Here is a 17,499-nt window from a genome sequence, read left to right as displayed (position 1 = left end):
TGGCTTCGCAGCAGGTGCCCTGCACCCTCAGCCTCGGTCTCTGCCTGGGCCTCATCATGTTCCGCCCCAGCGCGCAGCGGCTTCGGGGCCTCCAGCTGTTGAGCTGCGGGTTGCGGGACTCCCCCGGGCGCCCGCGCTGGGTCTCCCGCCGGGAAGGGTGAGTGGGGCTCCGCCTGCACCCAAGCCGGTGGCTGGGAGGCTGCTGGGGTGGGAGCCAGAGGCCGAGGCAGTGTCTGAAGTTTAGAGGGTTTTGACTTCCAAGAAATGGGTTTTGGGATTTCTCCTTGAATTATCTATTCGTTACAAAGTGAAACAGTATCAAAAAGTATCTGTGCAAAGTCTTTCCTGCCTTAGTTGCTCGACCCAGCCAAAGCAGTTAACGTTATCCAGAGATGGTCTCTGTGTAAGCAAAAGTCAGCGCGTGTGTATTCTTTGGTTTACTCATACCCTTTTACAATTATCACTATGTCTTGGGAATTGTTCTAGATCAGTTCATAATGGTTTCCATATTCTTTTTTAATGGCTGCATAGTTTTCCATTATGTTGATATTCTGTAATATGATTAAGTAATCTGTTTGCTAATAGACTTTTTCCAGTTTTATTACTGCAAAATAAAATGCATGTGAAACTTCTTAATTTTGGACACTTGTGAGAATCCATCTATAGAACTGATTTTTTAAAGTGAAATTGTTAGGGAAAGGGTTATGTACATTTGAAAGATGGAAAGATAGCAACAGATTCTCCAAATGGGTGACAAGAATGTACCTACCCTCTACCATTTTGTGTTTGTTCACTACATCTTCCTTGGTTCTTATAGTAGCATTTTTTTTGTCCTCGCTAAATCTGGTACATACATAACAATGGTATTTTCTTATTTTAATTGATCTGTATTTAAACAGAGTGATGCTGCGCATCTTTTGACTTCCTTATGTTGACAGATTGTTCATGGCTTCAAGGTGGTTCTGCTCACTAGTATCACTTAAAAGTTGATGAAACTTTTATTTTACATCCCATGATCTGAAATTCTGGAATCAAAAGACTTGCTTTTGAGTTTCATTCCTCCATCTTTTCATTCAACAAGAATTCCCTGGGTATCTGTGACGTGCTAGGCTTGTCCCTGATGCTTGGAATTCAATAGCCACCAAGTCACATTTCCTTCTCCTCCAGTGACACACACAGCATGTGATCTCACTCTTTGAGTTTCAGTTTCCTCATCTATAAAGTGGGATAACATTTGCCCTGCCTAACTCAGAGAACTGCTGCAAATTTTAAATAATTTGCAAGTGAAAGTGCCTTGTAAACTGTAAAACATCACAAAAGTACTTAGAACAATGATGATACTTTGTCTAGTGCAAAAGAAAATAGAAATTTAACAAGTTGATCTGTTTAAAACCGATTAGATAAAATGTATTATTCAAGACTATCCAAAATGTATTTTGCTGTGTCTATTAGCAACATATAGTTTTATATGCAACAAATCAAAATTTAGATGATTTTATTTCTATTGCATGTTCTTAATACCCAGTCCCAAACTATTAAGAAGATGGTTGATTTTAGAAAGTACTTGGTCCAACAGATGATTTAAATTTTCCCATTTCTAATATAGAAGACTGGTGACCTGGGTGGCCGTTTTTTTTTTGTTGTTTGTTTGTTTGTTTTTTGTCTGGTTTCCACTTTATTGTTTGATTTTGAGTTTATTTGTAACCATCTCTAACTATTTCAGAAGAAAATTAAGATTTAATTAAGCTATAATTTAAAAACACTCTACGTAGTCTGACCCCATTATGGAATGCTGGGCAGAAGGAATATTATAAATCCTATAACACTTTGATGTATATTGCCAAACTGAACTTTCACAGTCTCATTTTGCAGATGAAGGAATGTTGAGATCCTTATCTAAATTTTTCTCAAATAGCTAGGATTTGGGAGCTCAAACCCAGGTTTCCTGATCTTAAGTTCTTTATTCTTTTTGTTTTAAATGGCTACTGTCCTAAAACAAATCATATTCTTTCTTTTGAACACACAAAAAAGAACCTTTGAAATTATTATTGTTTGTCACTACTATAATGGCTTCAACTCAACTACAAGATATCTCCAGGCTATTTAAAAATGGACTCATATGCAAAGTAGTCAGGTCATATGTGCATAATTTTTATTTTTACACAAAAAATTATAAATCATTTAAAAACCACCTAAACAAAAGTATTGGGACATATTTTGGAACCAGAAAATAAGGAAGTACTCCAGGAATAATGCAGTCATGTCAAAAGGACCTGAGAACCTTTTTTTTTTTTTTTTTTTTTTTTGATGAAATCTGGGACAATTGATATTAAAATAAATGGTAAATAGCAATAGATTAAAGCCCTCTGAATGCAATGAATATTCATAAATTCACATTTATATAAACAACAAAGAAACAGGGGCCCAAGGAAAGCACTTCCTTGCAGTTGAAGGCCCATGGAGTTAGGAAATAATCAGGAAATGCTAAAACCACTCTCTCTCCCACTATATTGTGAACTTCAGAGCACAGAGGCAATGCCCGATCTGGCTCATCATTGCTATGTAGCAGAGTGCCCTGTTCATGCAGGAACTTAGGAAGTACTAGATGAATGAATACGAGACAAACAAATGGAAAAAATGTATGTAACAAAATCATAAATGGTGGCAACAATGAATAAATCCTTTTATGCTAATGAGGACTACCTTTACTAGAATTGCACTCTTTTGGGCACTTATATGGGAACAGCATGGTCAATAGAAGATTCAGACTCCACCACCACAGTTATTGTATATATTCATTCCACACACATATGAGATGTGGGTGCTGTGCAGGGGCTGGCATCAATGAGGAACATGACATCATTCCTTCCTTCAAGAAACTCATGGTCCAGCTAGGAAGACAGATATGCAAATACATATATATGTTAAACCTGAGCAATAAAGACACAGGGGCTCATGCATGGTGAGAGGACATCTAATGATGCAGATCGCTTTTCTCCATCTGGCTCTTTTCAGCCTGGGAGGGAGGAGGTAATCCAAGATTTATAGGTGTAAACTTCAGGGTGATTATAGTTTTTCATATAATAAAATGTGTGTTTTTTTTTTTAAATAAGAAAATTTATTCTCTAGATTCTTTGGTGGAGAGAAGCTACCTGTTCATTTCTTTGGTTATATTATATACCTACAGTGCTCTAGAATTATTATATGGAATGGGACCCAAATGTCCCCTTCTCCCTCACCCAATTAGGTTGCTTACTCCAGGTTTAGATGTTCCAGATTGTTAAATGAGAACATTCACTAGGTGTTCATGAGGTGAATCATAGTACTGGGGAAATAGGTGAGTGAAAGCCTAGACCCAAACTACTGCTATAGGCTGAGTAAAGTTACTATTTTTTAAACAATTGTTTTTCAGAGAGGAAAACCCACCCTTGCCTACCGAAACAAAATGGAAAGACAGAGCAGAAACAGTGATAATTGGAGGTGGCTGTGTTGGTGTGAGTCTGGCTTATCACCTGGCCAAAGCAGGGATGAAAGATGTGGTCCTGCTAGAGAAATCGGAGCTCACAGCTGGATCTACCTGGCATGCAGTAAGAAAAGCACCCTGAAATTGTCCTGTGTTTTGAATGGTGTACCCATCAGTCCACATGCTTCCCAGTCACAACTCCCCACTGTGAACTCTCAAGAGTGAGTTCCCTGATGGGAACAGTGGTGCATGCCTATAATCCCAGCAGCTCAGGAGGCTGAGGCAGGAGAACCTCGAGTTCAAAGCCAGCCTTAGCAAAAGTGAGGTACTAAGCAACTCAGTGGGACACTGTCTCTAAATAAAATACAAAATAGGGCTGGGAGTGTGGCTCAGTGGTTGAGTGCCCGGGTTCAATCCCTGGAAAGCCCTCCCCGCAAAGAGTTCCTTCTCCATAGAGCTGGAAAGTGCAACTGCAGCTTAGCTGGTGTATGCACATCAGCATTTATTTAGATCATGTTTCTGTCTTGAACACATGGCCTCTGGATTCAAATCCTGGCAGTGCCATTTTCTACCTACATGGTTTCCAGCAGATTACTTCTGAGGTGTAAAATGAGAATATTAATGGTGCCTACTTGTGGGGTTGTGTTGAAGATTGAGTTAACATGTGTAAAGTTTCTAAATACATGGTCAATGTTTAATAATAAATGCTAGCTTTTGTGTAGAAGGATACTGGTGGGGTGATGCCGAATTTAGGCCCAAGGACTTTATCCATACTCCTCTCACCTCTATTTGACAGTTCTTTGATTTGTATTTATTTATGATGCTAATTTTGGTTTTGGCCTCCTGAGGACTTTAAACATGAGGGCTGTGAATGTGCACTAAGCTTTTGTGTTAAGTAAAACACTGGACCACATCGTCTGCTCACTTCATGGTAAATGCAATTGTCCCGTTCTTGAACTATCATTGGGCATACCTAGAAAGCTGCCCAAGAAAAGATGCTGGATTGACATTGCTCTCGTGCTGCCAAACCAATTCTTTCTGAAGTAGGCTAAAGAGAGGACAGGAAGATTTTTTTGATTGCTGCTGCAATTTTCTTTTGGATGAAGATTTGGTTAGTATTAGTGTTGGCTTTCATAATTAGTTTTCCTCTGCTAAAAAGAACAGAAAGAAAAAGGAGACCCTTCTTTGAGGGGCTTTTGATATTTAGCTGAGAGACTAGAATAACAGAGTTTCGCACCACTGGCTGAATCTGAGGGAGAGCGCTGCACAGATTGAAGCTCCACTGGTCCCAGAGTCCGAATGGTCACAGATTGCACACACTGGTTGACCAAAGGCTCCCTTCAGCCCCCTCATCCCTCAGTCTGGGAGGAAGGCTGGGGTACCCCATCCTCAGTGCAATTTCAGTTTTCCCAGCATACTTTTCTCCTCTCAACATTACTCCTTCAGCTTGCTTCCTCCTACCTACAGGGAGGCTGCCAGTGAAGCCACTAGCTCTCCTGGCCTTTCTCCCCTCCACAAACTAGAAAGGCACTCCTGCCTTTCTTCTGTGGCTCACCTCTATCTTTTCTTTAGTGTGCTTTCTGTCATCCACACGACAGTGTTTATGAAGAGCCCGTATTGGGCTGGGCCAGCACTGCTCTAGGAGGTGAGGACACAGGAAGGAACAAAACACAGCCCCCTGCTTCCTGGAGCTCACATTCTGGGGATCAGACAGAAAGCCCATAGCAATGCTAGAGAGGGATCAGCCCCATGAAGAAAAGTGACTCAGTTAAGGGGTACAGAATGACAGGGGAGAGGTGAGTAGGGGTTAGGGAGGCTCCTTCCAAGAGGTGACAGGAAAGCAAAGACCCAGAAGCAGTGAGTGAGGGGGGCCAAGGAGTCCTGAGGTTATCCAGGTAAGAACATCAGGCAGAGGGAAATTTAGGCAGATGGAAACATCCTGGCACAGAGGCTCACATCCCCAACAGCACTCCAGATTTCTAAGGAGGCAATGTTTGAATGATTTGCTCATTTGCAAACTGATTTGATGGGGTTTTCATTTTAGAATAGATTATAGGATTTCCTGGGATTTTACTTTCTAAATGTTCCAGGAATTAAAAGCAACATACCCTTAATCCAACTTCTTTAAAAATAAATAAATAAAATACAAGTATGCAGTGTTTTTAAGGTGATAGCTCCTTGTTAAACGTTAACCATGTAAAATAATTCCCCCTCAAGCAAGGAGCGACAAAAGCAAGTGGAAAAGGCATTCTCTTGCTTTGAAGGCAAGGTGTTATGTTTACAAAATGAGGATTCATGCAAGTGTGTGCTCAAGGTGGATTGGGGCATAAGAAATCAGGTTATTCGGCCCCCTTGGCATAAATAAAAAGAAAAGAGCTGTCCTAGAAAGCTGATTCTGGAACTTTTTGCAAGACAAAGAGGCCTCCCTCTGAGGAGCAACAGGAAGAAATCCCACACACCAGGAATTTTTAACACAGAGAGATTTTTGGAGCAGATGTGAGAATATAGAGGGTTGGGAAGCCAGCAAAAGGGGCAGACTACAAAAATAAAATCAGTCTCACTGAGAGACAGTATATTCTCAATATGAAAACCATCTGGAAGGTGAGGGGATCAAGTGCTGGAGGAGGAAGGCACAGCTTGCCAAATGAATATTCAAAATGGAATCATAAATCCAGAGAGCCAGAGGTTTTACTCTCTCACCAAGACTACTTCTTGGTAAGATGATCCATGTGGGGTGTAGGAAGATGATATTAGAATATTTTAAACTACAAATGCAAGAAAGAAATTAAGGCTTCACAATATTGTAAATAGCCCTTGCACTGATGTGGGCAGGCAGCATGTTGTGTGTGATTCCAGGGTTGACTGGGGGCGGCTGGCACTGCACAGTGGGAGCATCCTCCTTTCTTTTGTCCTCAGTGTGTCATGACACAGTGGAAGTTGCTGCTATAGGACATCATCACTGTGATTTTTAGCTTTATAAAAACAGAGCCTCAAGAATAAAATTTGTAAGGAAAGGGAGTGGGGATGAACTTGAGAATGTACTACTTCTAAGAGGCATGTTGGTTATCTCCTGGCAATAATTAAAAGAGTTTGAAATGTAAAGATAAATTTTTCTTTCACAAAAAGACAGGTGTCCCAAACTTGTTGACCTTTGTAATATACAAAAGGCTGCCCAGTGCCTCTACATAGAAGTTATATGTATTTTAAAAATAGGGCTGGGGTATGACCCAGGGATAGAGTGGGTTTGATTCCAACCCTGCAAATCAACTCACAAACACAGAAGATATTGTCTCTGGTGTAAGAATGATGCCATCAGTAAGTGTGAAAGAAGTGCCTTTGGAACACAGTCCTGTTGGGAAGACAGCATTTTGAAAGGGATGTTTGGAAAACATTAGCTTTCCTGGCCCAAATGAATAACACCACCTAGAACAAAACTCTCATCAATGCAAGAGGTACATTTTAACCCATTCAGAATTTTTCTGAATGAGAAATTTCAATGAGATTTATCCCCATTTATTTGAAATTTTAAAAATGTAATACATTACAGTTAGTTTATAACAACAACTGATGGATAAGAGAACATGAAAGATTATAGTCAAATATCAACAGAGACTTTTGTTCAGGTGTGGCCTGGGACCAGAGAAGGGGTGTCATGATGCAGAGAGCAGAGCCAAACGAGGGCTGCTCCCACTTGGGTCTGTGTACCACTGAGAGGGATCTGCTTCTGCTGTCACAGCCACTAAAACAGCCTCAAAATAAAGTAATCCTAGAATCAGGCCATTACACTGCTGGATTTCAAATGTTACTCCAGTAGATAACAATTTAATAATGAAGTTTATTGATCACATAGCTCTTGCTGAAATGTGACTAATAAGTTTAATGTTCAAAAGCTTTTTCTACACCATAAATAAAATTATTTAAAATGTTTTGCCCATTCCAGGTTGTTTTTGTTTATTTTTTGATCCTGTTAATACAGTGATCCATATTTGCATATTGTATTTAAATAAAGCAGTCTACTTATTTTAGTGGTTATGCTAAAACTTTTTTGATTGGATATAAGTATATGAATAAATATTTGGAGCCACTGGGATGTAGGATGTGTTGAGATCGGTCACTGGGCTTTTTGTTATTGTTATTTTTCACATTTTTACTGCCTGTGGGCAATGAACATTTTTTTCCCCTAATTAGTTATATACTACAGTAAAATGCACTTGGCACATTATATCAATGGAGTATAACTTCTCATTCTTCTGGTTGTACATGATGTAGAATCACACCAGTCATGTAATCATTCTACTATCCTTCCTACCCCTGTAACCTTCCCTTCTCTTCACTCACCTGTGCCTAATCCAAAATAACTCTATTGTTCCCTACCTCCCCCACCACATTATTGTGAATTAGCATCCCCATATCAGAGAAAACTTTTATCCTTTTGTTTTTTGAGATTGGCTTATTTTGCTTAGCTCCATCCATTTACTGGCAAATGCCATCATTTTATTCTTCTTTAAGGCTGAGTAATAGTCCATTGTGTATATATACTACTTTTTTTTTATTTTTTATCCATTCATCTGCTGAAGGACACCTAGGTTGGCTCCATACTTTAGTTGTTGTGAGTTGAGCTGCTATGAACACTGAAGTGGCTGCGTCATTGTAGTATGTTGATCTTAAGTCCTTTGTGTATAAACCGGGGGAGTGGAATAGCCGGGTCAAATGGTGCTTCCATTCCAAGTTTTCTGGGGAATCTCTATCTGCTTTCCAGAGTGGTTGCACCAATTTGCAGTCCCACCAGCAGTATATGAGTGTATCTTTTCCCCACATCCTCACCAACATTTATTGTTGCTTGTATTCAGAATACAGTCAACAGTCACTGGGCCTTTTGAGGCAGTAGAGGCTCCTGAAAGAGTGGAAGAACTATTGATTCAGGGAGAGCACCCCTCATAGCATCCATTATGTACCCATTATTTAGCATCCACTGATGATTTTTCTAATTCCGTTATTCCTTTTATTATTATCAGTACACTATAAGGAAGAGCTTTCCTATCTTATTTATGTATTTAAGTCACCAAGGATTCATAAATCTACACTTATTCAGAGGGTTATAATTCTTAGTGATGACCTCTGTTTCATCTTCCCTCCTTTATCTTCTCCGCCAACTACTATCATTTTCTTTCTTTAAATAGAAGATGCATCCCTTTCCTGGAGACCTCTGTGACCTTCCCAGTGTCTTCTCTTCCCTTAGTTCTTGTAGTTCTTATGTCCCTCACTGTGTGGTATGACACTCAATCATGTGCCCTTGATTTAATTGTTTCATTATGAAAGTTTCACGATCTCAATGAGCCTATAATATCCTGAAGGATAAGAACAATATTCTCTCCTTCCTCAAACTTCTCACTTCCTATGTCTGTAGAAATCACAGAAGACAGAAACATTATGCCCTCCTTACATCCAATCTCACAAGACTGGTGCTTAAATTAGTAGTAGATGCTACGCAAGAATATTCAAATAACTGAAGGGCAGTAGAAGCACTGATGTGGGTAATTCTAAATTTTAAACACAGATTAAAAGACAAAAGCCAATGTATAAAAGAGGGTACAAAAGTTAGATAATCTTTTGTCTAAGACAATCACATCCATACCTTCCTTCTGATTGTCCTCATAGCAAAGAAAAGAGGGAAGCATTAATTATTCAATAAAAATAAGTATCCATACTATTTCAATAAAAAAGACCAAATTTTTCTTGACCATGAATTTTTGAAGAATGTGTTCTCTAAACCAAGTAAATGACTTGAATAACAGTCTAACAAAAATGAACTCATGAGACTCTTTCAGATCAAAGAACATTAGATCCTAATTTCTGGGATGGGGAAGAAGAGGGTTATACAGTGTAGGCAGATGGAAGAACTTTCTGGTGGTCTGACTTCACCCAGGTGCAAGGCTTAGAGGATCCTGAGGATTGTGTGATGGATGTTTGACAATGAAGTCAAAGAGCCTGACTTGTACTTCCACTGTAGAGGAAGCCCTTCTCTACTATTTTTTAAAATTTTTTTTGGTGTTCTTGTACCTTTTATTTATTTATTTGTTTGCTTGCTTGTTTATGTATGTATGTATGTATGTATGTATGTATGTATGTATGTATATGTGGTGCTGAGGCTCGAACCCAGTGCCTCACACATGCTAGGCGAGTGCTCTATCATTGAGCCACAACCCCAGCTCCCTTCTCTACTCTCATATGGAACTGTGCTATAGGATGATCTAGAAGCTGGGCTAAGATTTTTTTTTTTTTTTTTTTTTTGGCCTAAAGCATAGCTGTCCATATGTCCAGGTACTTGAACAAGTACAGAGAGAAGCCCTAAGGTTCTTGTCCATAAAGAATGATTGACAAATTTTAAAGGGGGTGTTTTTGAACTCAAAAGAACCAAATGCCCACCATTATCATAGAATGTTTACCTTATAAATATTTCTAAATAAATCTGATTTTGAACAGATTGTATCTACTAAGCTTTGCAAGATAAATTAGCTGTACAATGAGGCCCCAGATACTTAATTAAGACAACTTGTTTCATGCAATTGCCTAGAATTCTTTGGATACTACATTGTATCTGGCAAAGTTGATAAAAGGGTTTTGGCACATCTAATATTTAGATATATTTTTCAGAGAGTAATTTGTCTGTATTTATTTAACAAATATTTATAGTGTGCTAACTTTGTGCTTATCAAACAGTTTAAACTTCAACAAAAATCTATTCACCTACTCACCAGACTCTAATTGCCAGGAATTTTCTAATCCTTGAATTTTGCCACTTCAGGAAAAGTCACAGGATGGCTGCTCTATTCAAGGGGCAGATGGGAAAACCCTTGGTTGATGTAGTCCTGCCTCAAGAACACACCCAGGGTTTGCTGGCTTGAGTCCATGTTGTATGCCTTCCCCCATATGCTTTCTAATACAAATCCAAAATTCTGAAACACAAAATACTTCATAATTCAAAAGTTTTTGAGCAAGCAACATGACAGCATCGTGGAAAATTCCATATGTGGTCTCTGATGGTTCAATATATGTAAACTTTGTTTTATGCACAACATTATTTAAAATATTGTATATGTGTGTATAAGGTGAATATGAAACCTAAGCAAACTTCTTGTTTGGAGGGACTTGGGTCCCATCCCCAAGATAGCTCATTAGGTTTTATGGATTTTTTTTTTTTTTTAAATCCAGAATCCAAAATGACTCTGGTTCCAAGCATTTTGGATAAAGGGTATCCAATCACAGCATATGTTCCTAAACTTTCCATCTAAATCATCTCACTTATGATTCTTTTTTTCTTAGTAACTTTTATGAACTTCATATATATGTCTGTTGGCTGGCTCTCACTTTACTTATATGGTTCAAATTTCTTTTTATAACCTCTCATGAGCCTTCTGCTCTGAAGCTCTCAAATTTCTCGCTCCCAAGGACTGATGGGTGCTTCTCAATTCCTCACCAGCATTAAATTACTGCATAGCAAATACACTATCAGCGTTTTGAGGCTGTTATTTTTTTTTCTCAGTATTTCCTTTCCTTCCTACTTTTAAGGCAGGTTTAACAACTTACTTCCATCCTGGAATAAACTTGAAGAAGATACATTATGATAGCATCAAACTTTATGAGACACTGGAAGAAGAAACTGGGCAGGTAAATACATTTAACTCAAAATTGTCTGGTAGGCCAGGTCTCTCAGAAATAGATTTCTGAAGGATCTGATGTGTCATCATGTATTGCTGTGTGCAGTGACATCAAAGACACATGCAATGTTGGTGTTGATCAAGGTAGAGAAATAGGATGAGAATTCAAGGAAAGAACCTTGAGAATTTGCTTTAAAATTGATTTCTTAAGTGTATTATCCATGTAACTAACCATTTTTTTTTTGTTTTTTAAATGAAGAAAGAATTAAAAGCAGCTTCCAAAAATATCTTTTACCAGTTGCTATATCCAGAAACTAAAAAATCAGACCCTCTCAGCAATTGGACTGCAAAGGATCTGACAAGAGTGTGTGCCAGATTGTCACATGGTTTGAAAAGTATTTCACTCAGAGCCCCTCACTTTTATTCTTATCCCCTCTCAGATTGACTCATGCTCTCAAAATAAAAAATGAGTTTCTGTAGACTTAAGATTAAAGTCCACTTAAATTCTCCATTGCTGAAAACCATCAAGTGGATTTCCACATTCTACAGGACGTGGGCCAAAGGCTTAGCATGGCCTCAGGAGTGTGACCTTCAGCAGGGTTGACCCCTTCCTGCCTCTCCACATATTCTGTTCATACGCTTCTGCTAGTCCCAATGACATATAATTCTAGAATGTGCTGAGCTCTCTCAAATCACTGTTTTGTTGTTGTTGTTGTTTGGGTTTTCTTTCTTTCCCTCCCTCCCTTCCTTTCTCTCTCTCTCTCTCTCTTTCTTTCTTCTATTGCTTCCTCTGCTGAACAACATTCCCTCAGTCTTTCCCAAACTGGATGGGGCATCTCTTGATTCTAAGAACATTTATGCACATTGCTCTTATTACACAAATCTCTCCCTATTGTAACTGCAATTTTACTGGTTATTTTCCCTACAGATTATGACAAGAATTGTTTCTTTTATCATCCCTGTAACTCAGGGCTTTGTTGAGGCTTGGCAAACTGGGGGACTTCAATATATGTTAAATAAATGTTTGATTCAACTAACAATTAATCTCATCATTGCAATACTTTGATTCTTTATAATTCTTCCTGAACCTTTCTCTTTCTCTTTTTCACGTAATGTTCTTTTGGTATGTACAGTAGCAGTTATCCCAAGTTATTGTATTGTGCACTTAATTGTCTAATCTCCTGCAGACCATCGGTTCCCTCTAGGCAGGGTCTTTGCCTCTCTCATTCACCCCAACATCTCTGGGGTTTAGAATAGTGCCTGGTAGAGAGGCGGTACTTAAAAAATAGTAGATGAATAAATGTCTTTTCATAAGATACAAATATTTTATGTCATTATCTCTTTCACTGCATACTAAATCTCTTTGCTTATACACCTGCATTTTCATTGTGCTGGGAAATTGTGTTTGAGTGCCAAAGAAAAACTTATTTATTGGAATTGTGTCACAGGCAGTAGGATTCCATCAGCCAGGTAGCATCCGAATTGCTACAACTCCTGTAAGGGTTGATGAATTTAAATATCAAATGACACGGACCGGCTGGCATGCAACAGAACAGTACATTATTGAACCTGAAAAGATTCAAGAGATGTTCCCTTTACTCAACATGAATAAGGTATTTATCTGAGGGTTATTTTCACCATTTGTTGATTTGAATTAAAATTAGAAGAAGGTGTTTTAAGAAGTTAAAAATAGAAATACTTGGTGCATACATTTTGAATGGCAAAATTAGATGATCAATCTGTATTTGGGGAAAGTTACTAGGGGGACTGTTATGTAAGCTTGGTAAAATAAGAAAAGGTAATGAAAAATCTTATTGGTCTTCTACTTGTAATTAAGGAAACATTTTCAATACTTTCCTATTATTGTATCCCCCATTCAGAGGGTTTCCATAATAAACCTTCCATTTGAGAACTGCAGAGGAAATGATAACGTGATTTGATCCTTCTAGAAAAATAGTTATTAATATATTTTTTTTAAAAAATCAACTTAAGAAGTCCCATGCTCTGCTATTCCACAAATATCACTTCACTCATGATTGTACTTCTCTTATAGACTTTGTGCCAGGTATGGATGGCTCTAGATTTATACCATAGTTTCATGAGAGAATCTACCTGATAGGGAATTTAGTGTTTCCCTATGGGTAATCATCCCTTTCAAATAGTAATAACACTGAAAGAAAGAAAGAGCGTTTTCCCTTATGAATATAGATGCAAAAATACTCAACAAAATACTAGCAAACCGAATTCAGCAACATAATGAAAGGATTATAGAGCATGACCAAATGGAATTTATCCCAGGAATGCAGGGTTGGTTTAATATCTGTAAAGTCAATCAACATAATCATATTGTATTAATATAATAAAGAACAAAATCCACATAATCATTTCAATAGATGGAGAAAAATATGTGTCAAAAGCTCCTTGTTCATATTTGGTGCTAAGTATATTTTTTTAAAAAATGTTTTTTTAGTTGTAGATAGACATAATATCTTTATTTTATTTACTTATTAATTTTTATGTGGTGTTGAGGATGGAACCCAGTGCCTCACATGTGCAAGGCAAGTGCTCTACCACTGAGCTACAACTCCAGCCTCTGATTTTTGTTGAATAGATGAGACCTAATTACAATATATCACTCTGTTCACTCTATCAACTCATTTTATTTAATTTTTATTCCTTTTTGTTTCTCACACAATATCTGGTCTGAAGCTCTAATACAAAATAGGTGTGCAAGAATTAGTAGTTGAATTTTAAATCAAGTATAACACCAGATATATATTTAACATGTGAATTGATAACACCATCAAATGATTAAATATAAATTATAATTGATATGTCAGTTAGAACTAGATTTGGCTTCAAATGTCAGAAACCAAACTAATAATGCTTAAACAAGATGTAAGTTTATTTCTCTTTCATGTAAATAGTCCAAGACTTGAATGGTGGCTTTTTTTCATGAGGACTTTAAGAAACCAGTCACCTTCTAGATCATTACTCTGTCATTCCTGGGATATGACTTTTGTGGTACTATTCCAAGATGGCAACTGAAGCTCCAGCCATCATGTCTATATTGCAAATAGAAGGGTAAATAAGGGACAAAGAATGACAAGTGCCGGTTGTCTTTTTTTTTTTTAAAGGCTTCTGGAAATTTTCCTGACTTATTTGCATTTCCATTGACCAGAACTTAGTCTTAATTTTAGCTATCAGCTGGAGCTAGTAGCTGCCATGAAAGTTGGAAACTGTACTCTTTGTTCTTAGTGGCCATATGTCCAAATAAACATTTGGGTTCCATTGCTATTGGATACAAGGAGAAACATTATTGGAGACAATGGCAAGCCTCTATCAAATAGCCTATGTAACCTTTAGTGTAAATCCCACCTATGTCTAAACAAAATTTAGGAAAAAGATGTACAGAGTGGTTGGTCTGATGCCAAGATGTACTTTTAAAGTCTAGTTTTATTGAACACTTGCTGGTGGGATTAGTTGCACTGAGTAATATAAGTTTATTTGTCTGAATATTGACTTCTTTATGATTGATTTAGGTTTTAGCTGGTCTGTATAATCCTGGAGATGGTCACATTGATCCTTATTCTCTAACAATGGCCTTGGCTGCTGGAGCTAGGAAATATGGTGCCCTTTTAAAATACCCTGCACCGGTGACTTCTCTAACATCCAGGTCAGATGGAACATGGGATGTTGAAACACCACAGGGATCCCTGAGAGCAAACAGAATCGTAAATGCTGCAGGTAAGCACTGTACCTTGTTTTAAAAACTAGTGTTTTTAAGTGGCAAAGAAATAAATATGTAGCCATAAAGAAGTGGTTTATTCCGTGATCATTGTTGTGGAGCACAGTGCTCTCACATTGGTTTCTGAGCCACAGAGCCCTCCCTCATCACTCTGCCTGTGATGTGTGGAATATCATTCTTTCCTTTGTGAGTCATCAACAGTTGGTCTTTTTATCCATTCTCCATTTCTTCTGCTCCAGATTATGTCTTGCCCAATTGTGCTTCTTTTTCCTTTCTATGTTTACTGTTTAGTAACCAAATTCTAATGCTCAAATTTCAGAGCACACTCCTTGATCTCAATTTACTTTTTAGGGCAGATTTCATCATTTCTGTTCTCTCCCATCATTTCTGATGACTTTTGGTTCTGGTCAAAAACAAAAACAAAAACCAAATAACCCTTCATCTTTTTCTTTCAGAACATTATGAAACATACTTCATAATTTTTTAGGCTTTTTTTTTTACAGTTTAGTCTCATGGAGTAGTGAACCCCAGGAGGGATATTGAGATGATCTAGCAACCTACTCATTTTCCATTTGTAGAGGCCATAGTCCAGCAGGGTCAAGGTACTTGGCCAAGTGACATGGCTGGTTCTGTCAGAGCCAGGAGTGGGAACTGGTTTTTTGATTCTTGAGTTGATACCCTTGCTAAAAGGTTGGTTGCATGTGAAGTTATTTTTAACTATCTCATAAACAAAAACAGATCCTAATGAAAATGCTTGTGCAGTCTAATTGGGACTTATAGAATATATTTTCTTGTAGTTCATCATGGTTCATTAAAACCTAAAATAAGCATGAAGGAGTAACTGACTTTCTCTGAGCAATTGCATAAATTATAAAATGAAAATATATTTATTGAGCTGATCAAATAATATGCCATGAAGACATGCCGGAAACACGTACCTTTCTAATTATTTCCTTTAAATTAAACTTATCATTGACGCTATTTTTTAACAAAATATTTTGGTGGTCCTAGAAAGTCATGTCTTCAATAGGAAAGATTCTAAATTAATATTTCAGAATCTTCCTAACTCCTGCCTCCCATTTGAAAAATAAAAATTGCATACTTTCTTTAGGTTGAGATTAAAGGTAAAGTAAAAGGACTTGTCTAAAAAATAAAAACAATATTATGAAAAATTGCCTTGTTTTGAGCCTCACTTGTCCCTTCAATCTCCATCTAATTCTCCTTTCTCCCACTATCCTTGGGAACCTCCAGAGTCATGGTTCAGATCTGGTGTTTTCCAGATGCTCATGTGTGAGACAATGCAAGGTTGGAGGAGGAATAATTGGATTTTAGCCTTAACCTAATCAGTGAATCAATCCCTGATGGGATTAACTGAGTGGTAATAGAGGCAGGTGGGGTGTGGCTGGAGGAAGTGGTTCATTGGGGGTGTGGGTATGGTATATATTTTTTATCTGGAGCATGGAGTCAGTCTCTCTCTCTCTCTCTCTCTCTCTCTCTCTCTCTCTCTCTCTGCTTTGTGATCATCATGTGAGCTGTTTCACTGTGCCACCCTCTTCTGCCATGATGTTCAGCCTCACCTCAACCCCCAAGGAATGGAGCCAGTCTTCTATGGACTAAGACCTCTGAAAACATGAGCCCTCAAACTTTCCCTCCTTTAAAATTATTCTGATCAGATCTTTTAGTCACAGCAGTGAAAAAGCTGACTACAATATCCAGCCTAAATTTTGTTGGAAGATCTAAGACATTGAAATCATTCATACTTCTTTCCAAGTAGAAAGGATTTTTTTTTTTTTTGTAAGTTTGCAACATTTTTAATGGTTGCATGAATTCAGCCCCTGAAAACATTTGGCCATTTTCATACTCAGATCCCCATATCCAGCACCTGAGGCAGACATTGCTAATCAATGACTACACTAGCTTCAGACAATCTTGCACAAAGCCCCGCCATTTTTATTAGCCCAGTGCTGCAGGAAGACACGCATTCCCAAAGGATCTTTTGAGAAAAAACTTGGAAGATCTTAATTTAAGACATTTATCCATTGTTTTTCTAAAATGGATAAACTTTTATTTACATAATAAATTGCCATTGTAATATATTTTTTTAAACCACATACTGTGAGGAAGAAGGAATCTCTGGAGAGGAAGATAGGATGAGTTCTAAAAAGATCTGACCTATGACCAGATGGAGTTTTCTATGCAGCTGAGGAATCCTGAGAGGCAATGGGGTAGAAGAAAGCAGTGATAGGAGGCCCTTGAGAATGGCTGCCTCCGGCTATCCTGGGAAAGCTTACAAGTCCCTGGAATGATGTCTAGAATGTGGCCCTGTGTGGAGTGATGATGCACCTCTTCATTATTTGCTCCTAAAGGCCTTTGCTTTCTTAAAACAACTGAGATTTTGTTGCAGGCCAGGTGCAGTGGCGCATGCCTGTAACCCCAGTGACTGGGGAGGCTGAGGCAGGAGGATTCCAAGTTCAAAGCCAGCCTCAGCAACTTAGCAAGACTCTAAGAAATTCAGCAAGACCCTGTCTCTAAATAAAATACAAAAAAGGGCTGGGATGTGACTCATGGTTAAGTGCCCCTGGGTTCAATCCCTGATAAAAAAAAAAAAAAAAAAAAAAAAAAAAACAGCA

General features: G+C 38.1%; 1 protein-coding gene across 2 annotated transcripts in view; it reads left to right on the top strand.

The window, feature by feature from the left end:
• The first annotated feature begins 2 nt into the window (after positions 1 to 2).
• Positions 3 to 17,499, top strand: part of Dmgdh (dimethylglycine dehydrogenase) — a 59,241-nt gene continuing 41,744 nt past the window's right edge. The window contains exons 1-5 of one of the 2 annotated variants that reach the window (XM_015497832.2): positions 3 to 157; positions 3,413 to 3,587; positions 11,033 to 11,131; positions 12,570 to 12,734; positions 14,664 to 14,868. In XM_015497832.2, coding sequence (XP_015353318.1) covers positions 57 to 157; positions 3,413 to 3,587; positions 11,033 to 11,131; positions 12,570 to 12,734; positions 14,664 to 14,868 — 745 coding nt within the window. In that variant the 5' untranslated portion in view covers positions 3 to 56. The remainder of the gene's footprint in view (positions 158 to 3,412; positions 3,588 to 11,032; positions 11,132 to 12,569; positions 12,735 to 14,663; positions 14,869 to 17,499) is intronic. The other variant, XM_015497834.2, reaches the window with a different exon arrangement.

The sequence above is a fragment of the Marmota marmota genome, unplaced genomic scaffold, assembly GCF_001458135.2.
Source record: "Marmota marmota marmota unplaced genomic scaffold, marMar, whole genome shotgun sequence".
Lineage (NCBI taxonomy): Eukaryota > Metazoa > Chordata > Mammalia > Rodentia > Sciuridae > Marmota > Marmota marmota.
This window is presented reverse-complemented; position numbering and strand designations above follow the sequence as displayed.